The following is a 24,571-nucleotide window of genomic DNA, read 5'->3' as shown; positions in this document are numbered from 1 at the left end:
CCTCTGGCTCTTGTTCTGTCGAATGCAGCCTTCAATGATCTCCTTGATCTCCGGATCATTGACTTTATCGAAACTGGCAGGTTTTATACCCTTCAGAAAACAAAAAAGGAAAGTAGTTAATTCAACAAAAGAATGAAGTTTTAGAGGGTTGTATATACTTAGATTCAGCTACTACTCAGATTCAAGCATGGGTGCAGCTTTAAAGGTCAGAGTTTATCCACAGAGGGCATCGCCACAGATGTGTTGCACTCAGAGAGACTCACACTTGTGACTTTGCGATAGATTTGAGCAGCATTTTGGCACTCGGAGTAGGGATATTCAGAAGTCGCCATCTCTAGCATGCACATGCCAAAGGCATAAACATCCACAGACTCGTCATAGTGCTCCTCATACATCTCCGGGGCCATGAACTCCGGGGTCCCTGTTGAGGCAACATGTCGGTCAATATTCAATCCTCAAGTGTAATCAATAAAACATCACACCACTATTAGAAGTAAACTTAAAACTTCCAGGAGTAGCCTAATGCCCAGATATAACTCTGATAAGCACTTTCCTGGCGATAGCTCTTGCTTCTTCCATTAACCTTTATTGAGCTTCATGCGCTGCAGAACGCATTGATTAAGATGGATTAACCACATCATCAGCACTTTGTCAGCAGCAGTGCTTTTAACATATATATTCAATAATATCTGAGTTAATTAGATTTAGAAAATAATATCTATAAGCCCTGAGTCATTTTGCTACCATCTAATAAGCTCCTGGCATGTTCCTATGAGCAGTTAATCTGCTTATGTAGCCTACCTATAACACTTTTGGCAAAAGAGGTCCGCATGAGAGTTGCCAGTCCCAGGTCGCCTATCTTGACTGAACCTGTAGGGCCTGTAATAAAGATGTTGTCACACTTGAGGTCTCGGTGGACTATCGGAGGTGTTCTGGTATGAAGGAAGTGGAGGCCCTTCAGGATTTGCCTACACCAGCTCCTCAGGACTTTAGGCTTCATCACTTTAAAGCGCTTCAGATAGCTATAGGGAGAGATCAAAAGCAGAAATTTGTCAAACAAAAAGATGGTGGAGGGCTTAAATTATCATGACTGTAACAGAGAACATATCTTACTCTAACATTAACTTTTTGCTGTGTTAGAATGTGTTCTGGGTGAAACAGGAACTGTGCTAACACCGTTAAGGTGGAAAATAATGCTAAAGGTTACAGGAGATAGAGCCAAACTAACGTTTTGAGTGTTCCCGAAGTCATGAGTTCAGTGACGAGTACAATACACTTCTTTCCACGGAGCACAGACTCCCAGGAATCATAGAAGCGGACGATGTTGGGGTGTTGAAGCCCCTTCAGCATCTCGGCCTCCTCCTTGAAACGCTGTTGCTCTGCCTTGGTCAGTTTGCGGTCCTGATGTGAGAGAAATACAACCAGGGCTCAAGCAATTACATGCCACATAGTCCTAAAGCTTTAGATATAGCTTGAAAAATGTCATAAACCCACAGAAAAAGAAATAAACCCGTAAGTGTGCAATTACACCTCCAACCGCTAGATGGCACTATCACGCCAGAATTAGGCACAGATCTGAGACAACACCCAGGCTGGAGCTTCATAAAAGCACATTCACACTGCAACTGCCACATATTCCCTGTCTGAAGGACAGAATGGACACAGCTTCTGGTCTTATTCAAGGACATGGGCAGCATCCCATAGGAACTGGGAATGACTAATCCCTTTGTAGCACAGCTTATTTATGGAAATAAATACTCGAGAAAGCGGTGCAAAGAGCTTATTCAGTTCCTACGCACAAAACAATAGCATTCTAATGTAAACGCCCCTTGAGCTGAATATCAAGCAAACAGTCTTATAAAAGTGCGAGTGGGCATTCCAAATGATGTGATGGTGATATAACAGAAACGAATCGAAAATCGCAGCATTTTACAACGGACAAAATCTTGAGTAGCTTCACTAATTCAGGGCATATTTTTAGACTTGTCAAAAGCAGCTGTTGCTGTCTGCCTGCCATGTGTACGAATAACAAAGCATTTCAGGTCTGAGCTCTCTGCACCTCTGTTGACGTGTGTGTGCACGTGTTTCTGTAGTGAAGAAAATATATTTAACAATATACCTGTCCTTCCTCTGCAGGAGCCTTTGAATCCTGCTGTAGATGCTAAAAGCAAAATAAACTCACCACAGTCTGATTTAATATCGGGGGGGGGTAGATGGCAGACACTGTTGTGTCACTACCAGACTTCCCTATAAATAGAAGTGATCGCACAAGCTTTCCACAAATCGATATTTATTGATGTTCAGCTTTTTCTCGACACACAAAGCGGACGGGGCACAATGAACCATTTTTCCAAGTAGAATAGGACCCCTTCAACTGTTATTCTGCCTCTGCATTAAGATGTAGATGCATCCTTCCCACCTGTGTCTGCATTTCTTATAAAAGGCGTTGCTGGTGAACAGGCTCTCTGTCTCCACAGGGAAGTAACATCAGCAAACGGCATGTTTATAATTGCAGTTTGTACTGGAATGTTTCCAACCTTGATCAACCCCAGGCTCTCATTCTTCTACCACCTCTTGTTGCTAAGTACACACATGCAATAGTTCTACCTGCCAGAAAAGGCCTGTGTTATTACCATCTGCTTTAATGGTTCAGAACACACACATGCACACTCACACACATGTGAGCGTGTGTGTTTTGCATGTGATGGAAGAGCGGTTGTTTGGGCGTCTCTGTCCTCTGTCTGACTCATCAGTCGGGCATCGCTCGTCTCGTAATATCCGAGACAGAGTGCTTGCATGTGTGTCTTTGTCTGCTGCCTCTGCTGTTTACTGCCTCCCTCTGAGTGTCACATCAAATGGCCTCAGGTCAGCCAAAGGTCGCAAAAAGTTCACTCACTGAGTCTGTGTCTAGACAAATTCTCACAAACATTTTCATGCTACACAGTCTCCCCCCGCTACGCTCACGTTTGCTCGGCTCTCATTGACAAAATTCCCCAGTTCTCTTCCCTAACCTCAACCTGACCCATATTCTGACCTTAAAATCAAGTCTTGGGGGCACAGACGGCTCAGTTCCACATAAAATTGACCCTTTAAACATGTGGTAACATAGTGTTATAGACAGACTAGCATCACAACAAGCAACAACGCAGTGAAAATAAACCATAAAATGAGTTCAACATGGGTCCGATTTATGGGAGATATCTCATACCAGGCTTTTTATTCATTTTAATGTTATGTTCATTCTGATTATGCACACTTTTATCATTTAAAGGTAAAGTCTGCTGTGAAAGATTCACTACTACCCAAATAAACGATAAATATATGGTCATTCCCCTTTGTTTTGAAATGAATTAATAAGAGTCAGAAGTCAAAGCATCCGTAATGAGCCCAGGAGCTTAGATTGTAAACCCTTAGGGAGTGTCCACTCTGATAAAATGAACAATAAATTGGGATGCAATTTGTCATTTGCTCTTTTGCTGTCCTCATCAGAGATATTTTTAGTTCGCTTCAGGAACTCACAGGCGGCTGGAGTCCCTGCTGTCACAACAGTCAACCCATTTAAAAACGATAAAGATTCCAATAAATGTAATCATCACAGGGTTTGGCTGATCCGCTTCAGTCTCGTTTCCCAAAAGGTGACACCAGACACTGCTGCAGTGTCCTAAATGCAGTACAGCAGAACACACGGTGTCGTACCAAGAGGCTTTTTAGATCAGACATCTGACACAGTAGAAGGTCAAGCTGTTAAGTAGCTTCATAACATGAAATGGGCAGGATACAACTTACACCCATTTTTTAGATGTGAAAGGCTGGGGTCATGAAGCATGCGCATGCAAACCTTAAAACATCTATTTTAGCCAACACTGTGAGGCGTCAGCTATCTTACTACCCACATAAGGTGAGTCGGCTTCCCCGGTTACGCTCGGGAATGTGATGGAAGTGTGTCACGGCAGGAGAAATCTGTTCATTTCACTCACTACTACACAGGGAAGCATGAAGCGTTTCTGTGGTTGGATATTTATAAAGCAGTATTTCGTGTGCATGAATGTGCACTAAAAGACACACAGGCATGCCAGTGTAAGAAAATCTGAGGTGGCTGACGGGAGGGATTAGATTACTGTAAGCTACAACAGGTCAGGTTTACAGGATAGCAGGTTAGCCCACACACTGGATTAGAAGCCTGGACCAGTAGGTTAGGTTCGCAAACCTTGCAGAAGCAAAACAGGCAGTCGAAAAGTTCACGTAAAAGTCGAATTTTACAACTGTTCCAGTAATTTGACGGTATTGTCCTCCAATAACGGTCACATCGTGCAACACAGTCCAGAGATATTAACTTCTGATTGGCCTATACAGTTAATACCAGTAGGTTGTGGTCACAACTCATACATTCAATACCAGGCAGTGGACCCGAGGGACAGACGCCAGTGGTCAGTGTCGTTGTTGTGCATGCATTAGGAACAGCTTGATTGGATCGATTCCAGGCCGGTCAGTTCAGCTGCAGCATATCTGATTTTGCCCAGTCTATATTTAGTCTGTAGGTGGGCGCATCAATGGCATTTATCTGCTATACCTGGAATAAACTGCTTGTTTTTTAAAGCGCTAGAATGATGTGCACCACCTCCCTTTAGCTATTAGCTATAGCAGCTATGACTACACTGACTCTTCTGAGGTATTTGAACAATAATCCAGCCTCTTTTTCATGGTGATTGCACGTTAAATCACAGTGCTCATGTTATCCTCAGCAGGTCAAAGTCCAAGTTCTTACACGGTCTTAAAAAGATAACAAGCCTTTCTACTAGAATCATAGCAGGGTATTTGAAGGGCGGGGGGGCTCCTAAGCTGGCATTTATTTGCCGGCATAATTCCAGAAGGCTTTATAGGAACATATTCGTGTTATACCTGCTAATAATCAACTTTACGTTTTTTTTAGAGTTGTGGTCGCCACTATGGGGGCTTTATTCCTGACAGCCTCTGTGGCTGAGCTGGGCTGATTGGTGCTGAACCCGTCGGGTATAACTGGGTTGAACCAGACTGGTTTCTGCTGCTCGAGTTATGCTGTCTGTGCAGGGTTTTTGTTCCGGCGTTGCAGGCATCCACTGTAATTAACTCCCCTGGATCACTCTGCATGCTCACTCACACAGACAAAAAGTGATGGAGGGAGAGATGGAGGGAGGGAGAGCACGAGAGCCGGGGTGATAGACGGACACACACACACAGACACACGCACACACACACACACACAGTGGCATATGTGGACACGGACGTTCAGGGAGCAACGGTGTTGATGGAGAAATGTGATACATGAACAAACACTTCCATTTAGGGTGATGGATGACAAAAGACGAAGCCGTGGCAAAGGAGGACGAGCATTTCTGCCTTTTAAGGTGGGAAGTTCTCATGAAACGTCCAGGCCAAGGAGATACACACTGTCCACACAGGGATCTTTAAGGACACACTTGGACAGCTAACGTGCACGCTCGGTTACTCTTCTAAGAAATTCATTACTTTCAGCAGTGATAATTTGTGCACAAATGTGGATCTCATTCATATATGATCATGTCCCACTGTAGGCCATACTGCATGGAGGCTTTAGACAAGTGATCAGCCTGCTAAAATTTGACACTGAATGTTATAATGGCTCACTCTGTGGACCTGTGAGCAGGTCATCTTTGTGTATGTGTCCATGCGTGTGATTGCGTGCATGTGTCTCCCTGCATGTGGTCAGTTAGCTTTAGCCACATGAGCGCTCTGGGAAAGATGCCACGGTAATCCTCTGTTTGGTCGAAATCTCCCCCTCTGTCTTTCCACCTCACGTTTTCTCTCTCGTCTTTGTCCTTACTGCTTGTGCATATCCTAACATGTGAATTTGCTCAAAGCTTTTTGACCCATTTCAGTTATTCAGTGATTAAAACTTAAAACTTCTGCAGGAACAAAAGGCCAATTGAAAATGCTTTTCGGGAAAAAGCTATTCCAGGTTGGGTGAAGCAATAAAGTCATTCACTTTTAAAAGTTATATTGTTCTTGGGTTTTCTTGCACCCTTTGCAAACTTCACCACAGAGCAGATGTCACTCCTAAAAGAAAGATGTCAAAGAAAAATACATAAGCTTATCAACTGAAGGTGAAACAGGGTCACCAAGCAAGCTGCTGAGTAAAGTATTTAAGCAGGGCTGGACAGCAGCCCGCCTGCTGAGGAGAACCAGAATGATTAGACTAAACCAGAGTAGGTGATGGGAGTTTGCCTGCTGTTTGTTAGTGCAGCTGACAGAGATTGAGCTCAAGGATTAGCCAACACTCTTGTTTTAGAATTAGCTCCAAACCAAACACACAACTGATTTTTCTCACACAAAGCCAACAGTCAAACCGGACGCCTCACCATAACACTGCTCATATTGTGGGGCCAAGAGTCAGAAGGAGGCTTTTTCTCCTCCACAACTCCCGTCTCCCATCACGTGTTGCATTTACAACCTCCAACGACGTTTCCCATTACAGCCCAGGGTGAGCTTCCCTTCCGTGCAGGGAAGGGACGGAGAGCTGACGTCTGACACTTATTAAATTTCATTGCTCTTGTCGTGAAAAACAGCTTGTCACAGTCGCGTTCAGAGCTTTTCCATCTGCATTTGTACGCCGATGATGTTTTTAGGGTTAGGGTTAGGGTTAGTTACTTTGTCCCACCTTATTTTACCCAACAGACAAACAGCTTGTATGGAAACAAAACAGGAAAAAAAAAACAGAGCCATTATAGATTTTTGACTGGTCTTAATGTGGGTCGACAGGAGTGACACACCCTCAGTCACTGAACGAATGTCTCTGGACAGTTTAAGGAAACCTGAATAACAATATATATATATACTGTATATTTCCAATGGATTTTGTAGGAAATACTATAAACCAAGCTCGGGGAGGGAAGCCGAATACAGCCGGAGGAAACAGTGACAGGCCCTGCTTCTATTATTTATGCCAGTTCTAGAAAAGGCAGAGCTTCCACTTTCACTTTGTGCTGTCATTCATCTACAATGGATGCTCTTCTGTTTCACCCCGTCTCCGCTGAGCTGCAGCCTCACAGCGAGCAGGCGACGTGCTGAGATTTCCAGAGTTCAGAGGGAAGAGCTCTGATGACGCACAGAACATTGGCTTCAAAAGAACATACAGTATGCCTCAAAGAGTTCTAGAGCAGGCTTTTGGTTTGTGAGGAGTTTGGATTATCCACATGCTTTTTTATCTCAAAGTTTGGTTTATTTTAATAAACAGTGCTAAGGCAGAGATAATGATTACTGTTGGTAAACGTTGGGGAGAGGTTTAGGAGGTTTAGGTCTTACCTGGAGCTCACACCAGGCCACCTCCACCCACGTCTCTGTATCCAGGCCTTTATACACAGTCTTGAAGGCCCCTCTGCCAAGTTCAATATCAAACTTGAGGAACCTGCCTCCAGGAGAGGTGGCCACGGCCTTCATCTCAGCCTCCTCCTCCTGCTCGCGCTCCCTCTCCTTCCCTCTCTGGTTGGCTGTGGTCGAAGGAGCATCCCTGTCCGCCTCCTGGCTGGAGCCGGGGCAGGAGGGGTCGTGGCCGGGGGCCGCAGGTGAAGCAGCCCCTTGCGGCAGGACAGCGCCAGCGAAGACCGAGTCTGAGGCGTGCAGCGCCGAGTGAGGGGCGCTGTGTGGCGCCTCCGGGGGCACCTCCACATCGTCAGCCTCCTCGCAAATCTCCACGCTCTTCCTGAAGAAGCGCTTCTCCCTCCTCAGCTGCTTGGGGCCCGTGCTGTCTGGCAGCGACGGCGTGGAGAATGAAATCATTCTGACTGGTTTCTTGTCCCTGACCTGGGAGGGTTCCCCCTTCCTCCCTCCTCCTCCTTCACCGAGAATACCTCCATCCTCCCCTGTTGTTGGATTCCTCTCCTGATTCCCGGAGGAGGGGAAGTTAGAGGGGGTGCTGAGCGTCCTCTCCCTCTGAGGGCGTGCCCTGCCCTCCTCCCGCTGTCCATCAGGTTTCTCTGCAGAGTCCTCGGTGCCGGTGGGCTCCCCTGGATCCGTAGCCATTTCCCACTGCCTCTGCCTCTCTCTCAGCCCCCTCCTCTCCTTGGCTCTCTCCAATAAATCCGTCCGGTCCTGCAGGCTGTGACAGGACACTCTCCACTCTCAGTTTGTGAAATTAAATCCTTAAACGTCACGCAGGGAATTTTCACCATGGGCCTAATTTAAGGTGCAGTGCTCAGGTGCAGCCAATCCCACACGTCCCTCCTGACCTTTACAGGAACAGAAAAAGCTGCAGAGCGTCTTTACAGCTCCAGGGTGAAGCTCTTCAAACAAGCCCTGCAAGATAAAAAAGCAAAAGACTGCATCAATATATTTATTTTATTTACTGATGCCTTAACTTATAATATTTTTATTCTTGAGAGGAAGGACTGGCTGCTGAGGAAACTACACTGCAGTGTTGGTATTGCATATGAGAGGTAAATATGTGTCTGTATTTACTGGTGCAAACACAGTATAAGCACTTGCGTGTCCTTTATTACTGATCAGCTGAGGAGCAGGGAGAGGATCACATTAAGGGAGAAGATTCAAAATTGAGGCTAATGGGAATGGGAAGCACCATTCTTACTTTCCATTACACTTCCATTATACCACTCAGCTTGTTAAGGAGATAAAAAGCCTTCTAAACAGCAAAAGTTACAAACATTTTGCTCCAGATCAGTGGGATTGACTCAACAACTTTCAGGTTTTGCAACTGGACACTGTATTTTCTTTGAGCCTGGAAAAATGAAATATGACTTATTTTAAAAGCACCTAATGTAAACAGCAACACACAGTATCAGTTCAGTTGTCAGGCTGGCATGGAAACACCATCAGTTAATATGCAGGACCTGTGTTGTCGAGCTACTAATAATAATACCCATCTGTCTGTAAATTGAACAACATATGTTTGTCCACAGCTTTTTTTTGTGTCTCCATTAGAGAAAGCTGGAGTTGGGGAGTATGCAAACTCAACCATTAAATATGGATGATGAACTACGGGTCGGCTGAGCGTGAATAATGCATGAGCGGAGAGACTGTTGGAGTGACTGCTGCACATCTGAAAAAAGGGCTTATACGGTAAACAAAAAGTCCCACATTTGATTATGATTATACTCAGCGTAAGTGACCAGTGTTGCTTCTGTGAGTCCACTGGGTGTACAGGCTGAGGGGCCACTGATCTCTATGAGCAGCTGGTCATTTTGAACCAAATCCTACCCCTAGCCCTAACCCCAGCCCTAACCCTAGCCCTAGCCCTAGCCCTAACCCTACCCCTAACCCTAGCCCTAGCCCTACCCCTAGCCCTAACCCTAGCCCTACCCCTAGCCCTAACTCTAGCCCTACCCCTAGCCCTACCCCTAGCCCTAACTCTAGCCTTACCCCTAGCCCTAGCCCTACCCCTAGCCCTACCCCTAGCCCTAACTCTAGCCCTACCCCTAGCCCTAGCCCCACCCCTAGCCCTACCCCTAGCCCTAACTCTAGCCCTACCCCTAGCCCTACCCCTAACTCTAGCCCTAGCCCTAGCCCTAACCCTAGCCCTACCCCTAGCCCTAGCCCTAACTCTAAACCTAGCTCTAGTTTAAGACTATACATCCACACTGACGTCTGAGGTTACAGCACACTTGTGTAGGTCACATCTCGATGCTGCACATGCCCCACATATCTGCCCCATCACGTTAAAGTCTGAACAGTTGGACTTTTTCGTTAAGCTTTAATGAGCGAACCGCACCACAACCCCTGATGGGTCGTCCAGTGGCTCCCGTGGGCCACTTTCTCTTTTCAACAATGCAGTCATCAACACTCACATCAAACCTGTTGCCTCGCTAGTCTTAAAGGACGAGTCTGACAGCCAATGCTAGTAGCTGTCAGTCAAATTTAGGCGACAACGGTCTGATGTGGGACCAGCCGCTCAAGCTCTCCGGGAGACAAAGACAGAATTCCAGCTAAGCAGCATTCCTAAAACAAATATAAACATCAGAAACAAGTCTGGGAGCTCGTAACCACCCACAGTGGAGCGCGTTCATTTACTTTTCAAGTGAAGAAAAAAAACCTCATTGTTCTAACAATTATACAGCAAATAATTACAAAAATCCACCAACAGTTTTCTCAGTTCAATTCAATTTAACTTTATTTATAGAATCACATTGGCTCTAGCTGCTTTACATAAACCCTGACCCTGATCAAATAAGTTTAATGGCAGGAAGAACTTACTTTTAACAGGAAGAAACCTTGAGCAGGACCTTATAGGGGGTTCTATTTGCGAAATTAATCATGGCTTTAACATTACTTAACAAAAAATACATAATTATTTATGTAAAGTTCGGCGTTTTGCCCTTCAGATTCAAACAACGCATCAATTTATATGAAACTACGTAAAGAGATACAAAAACAAGTTTCCTGCATACAGTAGTATCTACTGTGGAGTACAGTGGGACTAAATAACATAAAGGTCAACAGGATGTGCGGAACATAAAGGAGGGAAAAACAACAGGCGATACTGAGGGAAGCTGCCCTTTAAACAGGAGCTTATTCGTCCATGTCCCCCAGGGCAAGGAGTTCCCATGAATGCCACATACCGGACAGAGTTATCACAGTACATCAAACACGTTCAACCCCATCACCATCTCGCACAGCACACACACACACATGAACAGATGTGAGACACACACCAGCAGGTCCGAACAAACTTTGTGCTTCTCTTTCTCTCTCACCCTGGTTCGATTTTTTATACGTGGACAAAACAACAAACCCTCTCTTTCACACCCAAAACCCCAGTTTGGCCTTTCAGTGACAGAACGCCAAAAGGAATTTCCTGACACCAGCCAAACAGCCAAGCAACTGCCAGGGTGGGCAAACGTGGCAAACTTAACGTTTATCGGGGCAAAATCGATGCCAGTGGCAGCGGAATACCGTGCGTTCACATCCCAGGAGCTCAGCGTCCGCGTTCCTGCGTCTGAGAACAGAACACCTGACACGCTGCCTCACACCATTCCTGCCCCCGAGGCCACAGAGAACACCTGCAGCTGCCAAACCGCTTCTGCAATGAGCAGTGAAATCTGGGTGACAACGCGGCTTTGTGGTTGCCAACATCATTTAAAATTGTTTTAATCAAAACTATTGCCGGAAACCTGCAAATCTATATGAAGATTGCACATTTATATCATTAAAAATGGTTAAAGTTCGGCAAAGTTATTTGAAAGCCATAGGAGTGCATACTTTCTCCTGTGTCACACACACACACACACACACACATCAAACAGATTAGGCAGACAAATGTCGAGAGAGGCAGAGCGAGAAAAAGAGACTGAATGCATAGTTTTCGCTCTGGTGGGGGACACGCATGTGAAAAGAGTGAATAAAAACTGGCGAAAGGGACAGCAAAAGAATTGTAGCCATTAAGAGCAGGCGGACAGCAGAGTTTCAGAGAGCGAGGGAAGGAGAGATGGTGCAAGGGGGGCCGGCTGGTCGAAGGGGTGGGAAAAATGTGTGTGTGAAAGAGAACAAGAGAGAGATAAAGAGAGGGGGGTGGCACAGACAAAAAGGGGACAGGGGGGATTTTGCCTGATAAAATATGTGCCAATGTTTGTGTGAATGAAAGCAGTGACTATAGCTGAATTTGTGCCAGAACAAAAGCAGCTACAGTTGAGAGGAGAGGAGAGGAGAGGAGAGGAGAGGGGAGGGGAGGAGGGGAGGGGAGGGGAGGGGAGGGGAGGGAGAGGAGAGGAGAGGAGAGGAGAGAGGAGAGAGAGGAGAGGAGGAGGAGAGGAGAGGAGGAGGAGAGGAGGGAGGGGAGGGGAGAGGAGGAGAGGAGAGGAGAGGAGAGGAGAGGAGAGGAGGAGAGGAGAGGAGAGGAGAGGAGAGAGGAGAGGAGAGGGGAGGGGAGGGGAGGGGAGAGGAGAGGAGGAGAGGAGAGGGAGGAGAGGAGAGAGAGGAGAGAGGAGGAGAGGAGAGGAGAGGAGGAGGGAGAGGAGAGGAGAGGAGGAGAGAGGAGAGAGAGAGGAGAGGAGAGGAGAGGAGAGGAGGGGAGGAGAGGAGAGGAGAGAGGAGAGAGAGGAGAGAGGAGAGGAGGAGAGGAGAGGAGAGGAGAGGAGAGAGAGGAGAGGAGAGGAGAGGAGAGGAGAGGAGGAGAGGAGAGGAGAAACAGGGGAGAACTTGAACTTTTTAGTGTAAAACTGGCTGATTTTGCAGCTCAGTGTCAAGCAGAAGAAGTTTGTGATGATGAAGAATTTAAGCCGATTCTGGAATAAACCAACAGAGCTGGTTCAACTGGTGAGATAAGAAAAGCAGGATTTCTATATACACAGTCAGAGGAGAGCTAGAGCCCTCAGACATGAAGCCTGAGCGTCTCCTCCTGTGATGCCCACGGTGCTGCAGCATGTGTTGCTTCCCTGCGAGTCTCCAGCATATCGAATGCTGGCCTCCAGAAGCAGAAGCACAATGCCTGTTCTCTTCCCATTGGGGGAGAAACTCAAGTCTGAAAACACAACAAGGACTTTTGTCTGATCCAGGTCAAGCATGGGAGAGTGGAGTGTAGGTAGGACACACACAATTCTGTTCACCCAGGGAGAGAGAGAGAGAGAATATGTTATCTAACACCCCTTCATGTTGTCTGTTAGCCCCCAGTGTGAGGAAAAATCACATGATTCCAGGTAGAAAAGAAGACTTTACTTGACCAGTGATGAAGCAAAAGTAAGTTTGGTACTCCTGGTGCTCAGAAGGAAGGCCACATCACACGCAGTCAATGATCAGGACGAAATCCTGTCTAGGGGCCTGTAAACGGAGTCTCAGTACAAATAGGAATTCAACATTAAATGGCAAAATGACTATTCATGGGTAAAATGGCTGCACATGTCGTGCATGTACTGTGGGGAAAAGACACAGATGCCTCCAAAGCAAAATGCAACTAAAGTACGGTATGTTATTTATAGGCTCCAGCACATATGACACAGCGATGGCCGGGCGTGCACGCACCGCGGAGGGCAACCATTGGCCCGCTGGCGGCTCAGCTGACTTCATAAACGCCGTGCAAACGTTCAAAGACGCCGAGCACAATCACCACATTGACAGCAGCGCACATCAGAAGAAACAAACCTGCCGGCCTGCGAATCTGTATTCAAGTGAGGGGCTGCAGAGCCAGTTAACAGCGACATCAATTAGTCCGTAATAAGGACAAGGAGACGCACGAGAGGATAAATACTTAATGAGCGGCATTTCAGTGCTGAATAACACCCTAAAATGCCCCCGTATCTCAGAATTGTTCCAAATCTGTAGTTGAAATAAGCACAACATAATACTCACCCAAATGAAGCGTCGTATCTCGGCGATATAACGTTTTTACGCATGTATACAAACGTTATTGCGCGGAAATTACACCGGGATCTATGTCTACAAAATTCTGACACCGATTGACAAAATATCTATACAAAAAGCGTTCTTTTATTTAAAAAAATTAAATAAAAAAAAAAACGCGATTCCTTAATTGTTATACTGTATCATTTATCCGTTCGCCGCGTTCGCCGCTGAAAATCCCCGGCGGAGTCGTCGAGCCCGTCGGTCCGTGTGAGGCAGACGCGGAGCACTTGGCGTCCCTGTTCCGATTCAGGCGATGTTTGCTGTTGGTTTAGATATTCGCTCACTCGCTGCTCAGTGTGACGGCTCCAAGTTGCGCGGCCGGCCATTCATGTGAACCCGAATATATCCGGAACTTATGTACATAATTTACAGCGCACGACTCCAACGGCCTTCTGCAGGTTGTGGCGTGCACCGTGCGCGCTCTGTTTGTCTGTTGTCATTCGCCACGGGGCTCATCGTTATCCTCAGGACGGGCAGCAGCCGCAGTTTTATCTTCCTTCCGCAAGGGGGTGATAAAGTCACGTATGTCCTCTCGGCTTGGTTCGTGACTGATGATGCGTTCAAATGCTTCTCGTAAGTTTCTGCATCACCGCACTAACCGGGCATCGAGGCGCTTTCTATTATTAAAGCTGGACGTGGTCTAATGGGTTTGTTTTAGAACACAGGTGGATAAATTGCTGACACAATAATTTATCACAATCAGAAAAATAGGTTATTTTAAAGTTTTAAAGATATTATAGAACTGAGCATCGAAATCCATGAAGGCAATAATATAAAAAAAGGAGTGAGTTCAAAACAAGTTTAACCAAGTTGCATTTGATGATTTGTACAATTTACATCAAAAGGTTATTTTTTATATGTATCTAGATCTAAAGAGTGTATTGGAACAATTCTACCACTGACCTCAGATCTGACCTTTTTCTGCATGTGTATGACTCCCTTCAAGAGATTAATATGAACATTAACAATGTGTGTAGGCTCAATTGCTGTATATTTGTCTAAAATGTTGGCACATGTGATAAAGTTGACTGGAATGTTTTTTAGGTTTATAGCTTTTTATAAACGTTCACCTATTGTACACCTGGAGTATATTCGGGGAGGCAATTACTGACCTTTGTCTCTCTCTAGCGGGCACCTTAATTAGTGCTTGTATTCGTCTTGGAAAATAAAAATAGCCGAACATATTTAATCACAACACTGCCAACAAAGCTCAAAGTGAGTGCATTTCTTTATAGAAAATTCAGTTTTTATTCACACCAAGTACTTTATATTCTAAGCACAAATGTGAAAGAAGCATGAACAAAAATAAAGAATAAACACATAAAAAAAATCCTTTAAATCAAGCACTCATTATAAATATGCTCACAGGTATGACATGAAAACAACAAATGATCAAGGACGGTCTACTGAAATGTAAAAATGGAACAGTAGGTGCAACACTTTCTATAGACACAGTGGCAAATAAAATTGGAGTTATTACAGAAATATATATCACAGGATGAAAATATATTATTTATATATATTCCTGGTGCTTTGTATAACATTCAGACATAAAGTGTCTCTCAAATTCCCTATGCCGAGTTTTTCCACTCGCCTTGGCTTGAAAATAGTGTATTTGGCCTGCTTTATGTCAAGTGTCACAGGCGTTTGTGTTTCTCCAGTAGTGACCATCCATAGTCCAAGTAAATGTAACAATCTGCTTTTGGGCCTTTTGGGCCTTTTGGCACTCCGGCTATTTTCGATCAGGAGTCATGTCTTCACTTTGATCATCAAATATTTCTCCAGCTCACACGTGTCACATCTTGCTTTCTAAATTACGGCTTGAGTTGGATTGAAACTTTAAGGAGAAATCTCACAAACAAACAATAAGTTAAACTTCTAACACAATGTTCCCAGCTTATGCCTCTACAGCAGCAAGGATACTTTATCAGCGAGAACGTATTTTTAGCATCTATTCACATTGTTTCTGGTCTATACATCACAAAATCTAAAACTCCAAAAAGGAAGGCCTCGAAGGTTTTAGGTTGTAGTTGTTGACCACCAAACTCAAAAATCTACTAAACAGATGTTTTATAAGAGGTTTCAGTCACGTGACATTGAGTCAATTGGATCCTCAGGTGGACTCTGCATGTGAATCGATCAGGCACGATTATCCTTCCAGAGGGCCTCGAAGAGGAATGCAGCCGTCCATCTCCAGAGACTCAGGCCAGCCTTCATACTTGTTACTGCTTTTACTGTTCTTCATGCGCTAATAACAACAAGAGACAACCAACCAGACCTGGGTAAACATCTCAGAGTACTTTGATTTCTTAAAGTCTAGAGTCATTTATGCAGGTGGGGAGGGCTGATAAGAGAGTGTGCCGTATAGCATCAGTAAGCTGAGGAACCCACCTGCTCAAAAGGACTTTTATTCTCGATGCCTTTGGCTCCAACAAATACCCAGCTGTCTCTGAAGGCCAGCTCCTTCACCGCTGAGCTCCCGAGCCCCTCGAACAGCCTCCGAGCCTCTTCGTTCATCCTGTGATGAAGGTACACATTAGCTATTTAAAAATAAAGGAGAATGCAGGGGCTGATATCAACAGAGTTCAGTAGTTTTGATCTCACACATTCTGACCGATGCCCTGAATATTCTGTGAACTGGGCTCACTGTGGAACGCTCCAGAAATTCTAATGTCTTTTTGAATGGACGCTTCCATCACTTAATAGATTCCTGTAGGAGAGCTGCGTAGCCGTGGATGACGGCTGAGAGAGGAACAGCCGGCGAACAAATAAACACCAGCTGTTGGTTCAGAGACTTGAGGCGATAATGGCTGTGCTTTGTTTACTCATTTTAAATGATTTCCCTGCAAAGTATGCCATCTATTCTTTTCATGATATTAACCTGTGTAACCTATACTTAACCTTTAAACGCCTCCAGGCGCGTGTGGAAGACTTACTTTGTAGCCGGATCATCAAACGATGCAACAAAAACAAGCGTTCCTTCATGAAGAGGTCGGAGAAACTTCAACAGGTCAGAAACATCTGAGGGCAATCATAGATGAGGTGGTTCACAGCCTCATATTGCCAGGTTCATTTGAAATATATACATGAAAATGACAATATATTTTTCATATTACCTCCAGCCCACATATCAAAGTACTTAGTAGTCAAGAGTTCTCCTGTGACTCCTGGAAAAAGGAAACAGGCCACGTCAATTATATCAGAATTTCTTTTAATTTGTTTTTAATCAGGTCGAAATCACATTCGCTTCTTGTTTAGACATTAATTGTTGCATGACTCAGAGGAAAAGGCAAACAATGGTTAGCTAGCAGTAGCATCTTTAAACCAGCAAGCACATGGTCCTTGGCCGCCTTCAGGAAACTAACTGCTTGCCAAAAGGAGAGCAAAATCCAAAGCAGCTTTAGTAAAATATGCATCAGTTGTCTCTGAAGCTCTAGATTAGAGTCAGCTCAGATGCAGCGGTGATGATAATAACAATGATGGAGACAGGGTGATGACATTCAAATCTAATTTGGTCTGGGTGTGTCTCTTACCATTAACCAGCGCTATGTTTAATCCCCGTCCGACATTGTTCTTCACACTGCTCACTAACCTGTGGGACAGACACACAGGAAGTTGAGGCTAATCTGTGGCTGAGCTCTTCTTTGCCTACAAAGCTAGGCACTTTCGCAGACGCTGAACTTCTAAAAAGACTACAGAGTAAAATCAAAAAGGGAACCAGACAGATTTTTAATAATACCCAATTTAATTTCCTCAGACAATTAGAGGGCAAGTTAATAATCAATGGGGATTAGAAAAAGAAAAAATGAGAAAATGAGACAGCAGAGGGAAGGGGACACGATAAAAGGAAACACGTCTCACATCTTGTCCTCGAGGCAGATTTTGGGCCCAATGACATTGGCGGCACCAGACACCAGGCGGAAGGCCAAATGCTTTGCAGGGCAGGGAGCTGAGAGGCCACATTTATACTTCCGAGGGCGCATTTCTGCTGAGAAATACGATGAAGAAAATGAGGCTGGTACATACAGACAGCCATCCTACACGACCAGTCATCATCTCATGGTTCCACCATAAAGTTCCTTTTACTTACCCGGTGTTGGCTCTACACTTGCACCTGAAAAAAACACCATAAATGCCCTGTCAGATGAAATGTGCCACTCTAACAGTGGTAACGTTCAGAAGTCTTTTTTATTTTTCCCTTACCACTGAAGAAATATCGCACAGACGATCCGCCCTCGCCTCCGAACAAAGTGTTTGCCAGCAGCCACGTGAGCCCCACCAGCAGCAGCACAGCCATGGCTCTCAGAGGACCTGTGAATCAAAACATACCAGAGGGTTAGTGCCAACTGTCACCCAAACTTAAAAATAGACAATATTGGGGGGGGGGGGGGGAAGCACCAACCTGTTAATCTCATTGTTCACAGTTTCATAGACCTGGACAGACAAACACAATGAAGGAGGTGGAACAGTACATGACAAATCACCACAATGTTTACTAAATGTCTTAGGACAGATTAGATATGCTTTATTGGACCTTGGTCATTCACCTCATAGCTGTTGAAATGTAGAAAGGGCATAACTTGTGCTATTACTTGTGTTGCATTATTACTTTTTCCTTATTAATGCCCAGTTTAACAACACTAATGGTGATAAAACCAAATCGCCATTTGTGACTTTTGTCGTTGGGTTCAAACCGGTGAAAGCGAGATGATTTATGGCGGACAGCACAGTTGTTCAGCTCAGAACTGATACTTTAGACTAGAGGGATCTGGAACATGATTACATGGTCTGGAAAGACTATTTTTTGGTTTTTAAACCCGGAAACTGTTCTCTGGAACCTTTCTGACATTTACCTGATTTTGCATTGAGCACATGTCTTGTTCTTTTAGACTTTTAAAGTTCTAATCAGACTTCTCATGTTTGGAACCATTCTGACTCTGCTAACAGGCTGCTGGCAGCTGTGAGAGCATTCTTGCCGTTTGACAGCTGCACAAAATTAGGTAAAATCTTCGCTATATCTTCACACAGCGGTAGCCAGTGAACATTTTATATTATACCTTTTACAATAACAGATTCCTCATCCAGTTATAGAAGATGATAGATAGCTAGACGAAAAGGCCAGACAAAGTTTTTAAAGTAAAATGTGTGCTTAATAGCGTTTTACCATGTCTTATCTAAATCGTGCAACCAACCGAATTTTAGGCCTAATTTAGTGAAAGCCCAGGAATATGGTTACTATGTACAGGAGTTAGAACGTTAGTATGGCACATTAGTATATACTGGCCTTGCAGATGACGTTTGGATAACTGAGGCCCAAAACATTGCAACACAACACTTCTATCCCGCTATTATCCGATGCATGAGTGCTTGAGTGAGTCCATGAGTGCATAAGTGACATTTTAAAGGGCATTAGTTACCTCCTGTTTCCACGCTGCAGGAGCTTCTTGCTCCTTCTGTTTCCCGACACCTTCGCTTGGAGTTAATCAACGGTAAAGCCGCTCGGGACTTTTGCTTATTTCTTGCGCTGTTTCCTCATGAATGCCCTGCTGACTTCGATACATCATCTATCTAAAGCCATGTTGGAGCCAACATTGTCAGACGACCGTTCACCGACGCCTCACAGCTCCGCTTCACTAACCAGCGCTTCTGTCTTCCGGGTTTGCTTCCAACTCACTGAGTTTGCGCGTGGACGTTTGCCTGAAAACTATTTTAAATAATTTATTTATTTTTAATTCTTTAAGTAAATATACGATACAGAAAACACAATGCCTTATTTGTTACACAATACTTTAATAAACCAATTAATATGATAAAATAGGGGGAAGTCTCGCGCGAACGTGCATTTCCTCCACGTGAACGCGACTATCGCTGCTAAATCAAGATGGCTGCCCACAGCATAGTGTTGTCGCTCACCAAAATTATTAATCCTTTCTCGGTTGGACGTCTTGGAAGCACCGTTAAAGTAAGATAGGACATGGTCATTTTGTTACCCCAGTCCTGGTCCATGACGTGTAGCTCACTAGAGTCACAAAATCGTTCTGAGTCAAGGTCATATGATTAATGTACAGCATTTGTATCGCCACGGGAGCGAGCGCCTTCATGCTTTAACCTTGCTGCGTTTAAGGCACACCCAATCTGCAAATCGCAACATTTGACAAACGCATCCTAAACCAACACTTTTTGCATTCCAGGTATTTGGTACAACTCTGAGCAGTCACAGAAATAAGGCCACGCGTTCTGTAAGTCATGTAGCCTCTGAGAATATGTGGATTTTCACTACATTTTCTATTTCTTTGGTGTATTATTCAGAGCCTGTGTTAATCTGTGTTAATATGTACCTGTACATTTTGAATGTAAATGTTATACTTGTTCTGGATTTTCTTGTATTGTTTTCAAACTGACACATCTTTTCCTTCTGCCACTTTTCCTCTGCAACCACAGGGAGAAAATATAGTAAGTGCCTCTTTTAAGTGTTTTCTGAAGTATGTTTGATTTAAATACAGAATCCAGTAGGGCTACAAGTTTTGATGACTGTACAAAATACAATCATTTCCAAGGTGTGCAGCATTACTTGGTAATGAACACAGCAATCCTTGCAACATGCAACATGGGTGTCATCATTTTATGTACTCATTTAATGCCGTTTTCCTAGTGTTCCCAGTGTATTTATAAAATAAATTCCCACTCCACTGAAAACAACAACAATTTGTTGGTATGCATGGTTTGCTGCAGAAACTACTGTCAAAAGTGAGCCTGTTAACTATCATGTGGTTATAAGATAATTACGTTATCCTCAATATGAATTTCAAGGGGATAGTTGTTTTTAAAAAAAGAACAACAAATGCATTCAGATGCATTTCCAAATCTACTGTATGTTCTATATTGGCTTCATATGCTTTAGATTTATTATTTTCTACCTCTATATACCTTTACTTGTGTTTTAACCCTTTGCAATTTAATCTTCAGTATTTGCATCAAATTACAATAACAGCATAGTTCTACTTTGCAGCCTCCTCCAGCGAAGTATGGAGGCAGACACACTGTAACGCTCATACCTGGAGATGGCATCGGTCCAGAGCTGCTAAACCATGTCAGAGAGGTTTTCAGGTTGGCTAAAAAATAAGTTTTAAACAGCATTCCAAAGGTTGTCTTCCAGTTGTTAGGATGGTTCAGTGTGTGGTTTGTGCATTTTTTCTGCAGGTTCAGCTGTGTTCCTGTGGACTTTGAGGTGGTACATGTCAACTCTGCCCTGGAGAGTGAGGACGACATCAATAACGCCATCACTGCCATCCGCCGAAACGGGGTCGCCCTCAAAGGTACTCAAGCTATTTTTTCTGTCTTTCATACTGATCATAAAAGGAGACCCTAGATGTGATGCCATGACTGTGATGTTATTCCACGATAGGTAACATAGAAACCAAACATACGATGCCGCCTTCTGTCAAATCCAGAAATAACCTCCTTCGGTAAGAGTTTTAAATTGATCTCTAAATCCTTGGCAAAGCCCGTGTTTTGTCTTTGTTGTAACATGAGCCGTTGTTTCTGCTCTGTGTTTTCACACAAGCACAAGCTTAGACTTGTTTGCCAACGTGATGCACTGCCAGTCGCTCCCTGGGGTCCAAACTCGCCATAAGAACATTGACATCATGATCATCAGGGAGAACACGGAGGGGGAGTACAGCAGTCTGGAGCATGAGGTCAGATAACAAAGACAATATCGGTCCTCCTTTAGTCTGAAGCCCAGTGTGATCACCTGTTAGATACAACCAAAGTGTTTTTGAAAATGGATAACTCCAGTTAGATTCCATTGTTAACACGATTTACAGAAAAAAACAAGTTCCTAGTTTGTCCTTCATCAGTTCTTCATTTTTTCTTTCTTCAGAGTGTTTCTGGGGTTGTGGAATGTCTCAAGATTATCACCAGAAACAATTCCCTCAGGATTGCCGAGTATGCTTTCAACCTGGCGAAGGAACAAGGCCGTCGCAGGGTGACTGCTGTACACAAGGCCAACATCATGTGAGTAACACAAATGCATACTGCAAGTAACATCCAAAGTCTTGTGTAAATATCAATTAAAGTCTCCATTTGAGTTTCCCAATGATAGAAATGTTAAAAGTGACCTTTCTGTCCTGACAGGAAACTTGGTGATGGATTATTCCTGCAGTGTTGTAGGGAAGTTGCCTCAGGCTACCCAGACATCACGTTTGACAGCATGATTGTGGACAACACCACCATGCAGGTGAGGAAGTTTAAACAATACACTTCTTTTTGCTTTGAAAAGGACCCACGTGAGATCAACTCGTCTGTGTGTTTTTAGCTGGTGTCCAGGCCTGAGCAGTTCGATGTGATGGTGATGCCCAATCTGTACGGCAACGTAGTGAGCAACGTGTGTGCAGGCCTGGTGGGGGGGCCTGGCCTTGTGCCCGGGGCCAACTATGGTCAAGTCTACGCTGTTTTTGAAACGGTGAGTGTTTGTTTCTGGCATCATCGTTGCTTAATCACACACAGCAAAATAAAGTTCGGACAAAGATTAGTTCACACTGCATCAGTGACATTCACAACAGTGTGTTTTGACTCGATCCAAAACTCTATTTCTGGCTATTTCAGGCCACAAGGAACACAGGGAAGAGTATTGCAGAGAGGAACATTGCTAACCCCACAGCCATGTTGCTGGCCAGCTGCATGATGCTGGACCACCTGAAGTAAGTTCATGTGGATTCTTCTCCTTCTAGCTGATATGCAATAATAATAATATGTAATAGCACTAAAGATGAAAACGTCATGTCTTCAGGCTAAACAACTATGCGAGTTTGATCCGAAATGCAGTCCTCACCACCATGAATGAAAACAGGGTGAGCAGCAGGTGCATCCTTGTAGATTTGCTTTGCTTTAGTCGAATCCATAATTATTTTTTACCTTTTTTTCTTGCAGTTGCACACACCTGATATTGGGGGTCAGGGCACCACGTCAGAGGTGGTCCAGTCTGTCATGAAGATCATCCAGAGCAAAGGGCAGCTGACAGCTGAGCTCTGAGCAGTAAACACTCATTAGAAATGTGTGTGTTTGTGTTTGGACAGGTGAAGATGCCCGCGTATTTTCAGCTATCACACATCAGAATGTTCGTTTTCCTTTCCTAAGAGGACCAAGCCACTCACAAACCTTTTACACACATGCAAATATGTACACAGTTTATTTTGATAAAGTTCCTCATTCATCACTCCAAGTGCAAAGGTTGCATTTCCCCTTCAGCTGAAAACCAAACACACACCATCAGAACAAAAAATGCACGGCGAAGCCTGTAATATACACATGCACTTGGTAATTTGGTTGTGAATCTTTGTTTTCAGATTGGAATTGATATAATATAATATAAAATTTGTGTCGATTAAATGTAATTAAGTGTTTTCCATTTCACTTTGCTGTACTGGAGACAGACCCAGATTATGACTCTATACTCTAATGTCATGTCTGCTCTCAACAGATCAATTGTCCTTTAAAATAGAGCTATTTAAACTGTTATAAGAAGTACATTTCAAGTAATCGTTATTAAAGCTTAACTGTTACAAATCATTTTACACAAGCTAGAACAAGAATATCCCGATGAGGGCTTGAAACCGCGTGTCTGTTGATGTCTCTTTCACTGTCTGTGGAAGGATACTGTATACTGTACATAGACTGTACCACACAAGCTTAATAAAGACGTCAGCTTACACTGTTGTTTGTTCTTTGAATATTAACAGCTTCACATTTTTTTTAGAAAAATGTGCTTTCTCTGTGCTCTAATGGATGGGCACCATGAAGGCCTCTCTCGGGGGATCAAATCCTTTCACTCCAACTTGGATAAATCCTGCCGATCTTTCCGTTTGTTTTACAATTTCACACTCCACCGGCGTCTTCCTTTCAACACCGGATGACAAGTTGCTGTTTTGTGTTTCATCACTAGGTGGTGACAGGCCTTTGTTGTGCTGCCACAAAGCAGCAGTTTGGAGCTAAGTGTTTGTTTAAAAAAAAAAAGAAATAAGAGCACTATTCATCTTTCTATTTTCATGTGTCCCACTCTGATAAACTCGACCTTTAACAAACAAACAGACCAATGAATAAAAGCCACTGGTGCTTCCACCAGGGCTGGTTTTTCGTGCACCTCTAAAGCAGAACTGAGCCGAGGCTTGGCCCGCAGACAGCAGAGATATCCCAGTGCTGTGTCATTCAACACTGCCCTGCTGCTCACGTAGACTAGCAGTAATCTCAGCCCACCCCTCTGGGCCTGCAGTCTCAGGCACATCCCATTGTAATCAGACTGGCCACTTCACGCGTCCAGCATTGTGGGAAAGTCACAAACTGCATGAACTCCCCACGGCAACCTTGGTACTCCTTTTACGACTGAAGGGAGCAGCTGTTTCTAAAGATGGACTCCTTTTCCTTTTATATTAAGATGAAAATGATAAATGCAGTGTAAAATCTGCAGGATATTAAAGCTATAGTATCTGCCAGTTGGCTGTCATTTTCCCGCCGACAGCAAGTTGGCGCCTGAATATTTGCTTTTCTTTTGGAACCAGGCTTTTGTTGTTCTGCTTGCGAGAAGAGGATCCCGGCTTCTGGGCCAGCTTTTTCTCATCATCATCTCTGTCCCTCTTAGGATATTTACCTCACTGGACCTCACATTAATCCCCATAACGGGTCTACGCACATTCTCCCCGTTGGACTCTCATCTCTCTGCTCGAGCCGGCCAAAGGGGAAGTGTAAATAACGGCTTTGGGCTTGACTTTTATGAGTCGTCATCGGGTCCCTGTCGCTGACTCGAGCTTTTAGATTTTTATGTGGGGGGAAAAAAGGGGGTTGTAAAGGGTTGTGGTTTGAAGATGTTCAGTCCATTTAACAAGTTATTGAATTATTCTCTGAAGAATTTTACATGCGTGTGAGAAAAAAAATCTTTGAATTCCTGCTGGATAAGGAGACATTCTTCTTCCTTCATGTTACCTCCAAAAAACCTGCATCCATTAGTATCAGACTTCCACATCTTCCATCATTCAAGTCTCATCTGATGAGAGTTCTGGTTGTTGAATGAAAGATTTTTTTAATCATCATCTTCTCTTGAAACAACAAACAAAGCACGTTCTTAAAGGCAAATATTGTCATATATGAGGTCATACGCTTGGCTGTCATCACATCAGCAGCCATTTCTTTTTCTCTTATGCGCTCTCATGCAGATGTG

At 44.1% G+C, this 24,571-nt stretch overlaps 3 protein-coding genes across 12 annotated transcripts in view; 1 reads left to right on the top strand and 2 right to left on the bottom strand.

Moving 5' to 3' along the window:
• The window catches only part of si:dkey-151g10.3 (serine/threonine-protein kinase WNK3), a 29,886-nt gene extending 16,048 nt beyond the window's left edge, over nt 1-13,838 (bottom strand). For 6 of the 9 annotated variants that reach the window (XM_057041066.1, XM_057041068.1, XM_057041072.1 and 3 more), the window contains exons 1-6: nt 13,306-13,838; nt 7,318-8,307; nt 1,229-1,401; nt 802-1,022; nt 264-421; nt 2-90 (exon numbers count right to left, since the gene is read on the bottom strand). In XM_057041066.1, the coding sequence (XP_056897046.1) occupies nt 2-90; nt 264-421; nt 802-1,022; nt 1,229-1,401; nt 7,318-8,034 (1,358 nt within the window). In that variant the 5' untranslated portion in view covers nt 8,035-8,307; nt 13,306-13,838. The remainder of the gene's footprint in view (nt 1; nt 91-263; nt 422-801; nt 1,023-1,228; nt 1,402-7,317; nt 8,308-13,305) is intronic. The other 3 variants (XM_057041074.1, XM_057041076.1, XM_057041075.1) reach the window with 1 other exon arrangement.
• A 731-nt stretch (nt 13,839-14,569) lies between these two features.
• On the bottom strand, nt 14,570-19,028 carry fam3a (FAM3 metabolism regulating signaling molecule A). 2 transcript variants are annotated; one of them, XM_057041078.1, is made up of 10 exons: nt 18,777-19,028; nt 17,762-17,793; nt 17,563-17,670; nt 17,450-17,473; nt 17,221-17,347; nt 16,893-16,951; nt 16,476-16,526; nt 16,296-16,380; nt 15,751-15,877; nt 14,570-15,607 (listed from the first exon to the last, which is right to left on the bottom strand). In XM_057041078.1, exons 2-10 carry the CDS (start codon nt 17,772-17,774, stop codon nt 15,509-15,511), a joined length of 693 nt encoding a protein of 230 aa, XP_056897058.1. In that variant the 5' UTR covers nt 17,775-17,793; nt 18,777-19,028; the 3' UTR covers nt 14,570-15,508. The 2 variants fall into 2 exon arrangements, with proteins under 2 accessions (XP_056897058.1, XP_056897059.1); XM_057041079.1 differs by having other exon boundaries at nt 17,221-17,344; nt 18,777-19,027.
• A 172-nt stretch (nt 19,029-19,200) lies between these two features.
• Nucleotides 19,201-23,069, top strand: idh3g (isocitrate dehydrogenase (NAD(+)) 3 non-catalytic subunit gamma). Its single transcript, XM_057041080.1, has 13 exons — nt 19,201-19,321; nt 19,551-19,598; nt 19,801-19,812; nt 20,369-20,466; nt 20,560-20,675; nt 20,765-20,825; nt 20,924-21,056; nt 21,242-21,375; nt 21,496-21,598; nt 21,677-21,823; nt 21,967-22,061; nt 22,151-22,211; nt 22,291-23,069. The coding sequence occupies exons 1-13, from the start codon at nt 19,241-19,243 to the stop codon at nt 22,390-22,392; spliced, it is 1,191 nt and encodes a 396-aa protein (XP_056897060.1). The 5' UTR covers nt 19,201-19,240; the 3' UTR covers nt 22,393-23,069.
• The last annotated feature ends 1,502 nt before the right edge of the window (nt 23,070-24,571 follow it).

This window comes from Takifugu flavidus, chromosome 8 (genome assembly GCF_003711565.1).
Source record: "Takifugu flavidus isolate HTHZ2018 chromosome 8, ASM371156v2, whole genome shotgun sequence".
NCBI lineage: Eukaryota > Metazoa > Chordata > Actinopteri > Tetraodontiformes > Tetraodontidae > Takifugu > Takifugu flavidus.
The sequence above is the reverse complement of the archived record's forward strand: the minus strand, read 5'-3'. Positions and strand labels throughout refer to the sequence as shown.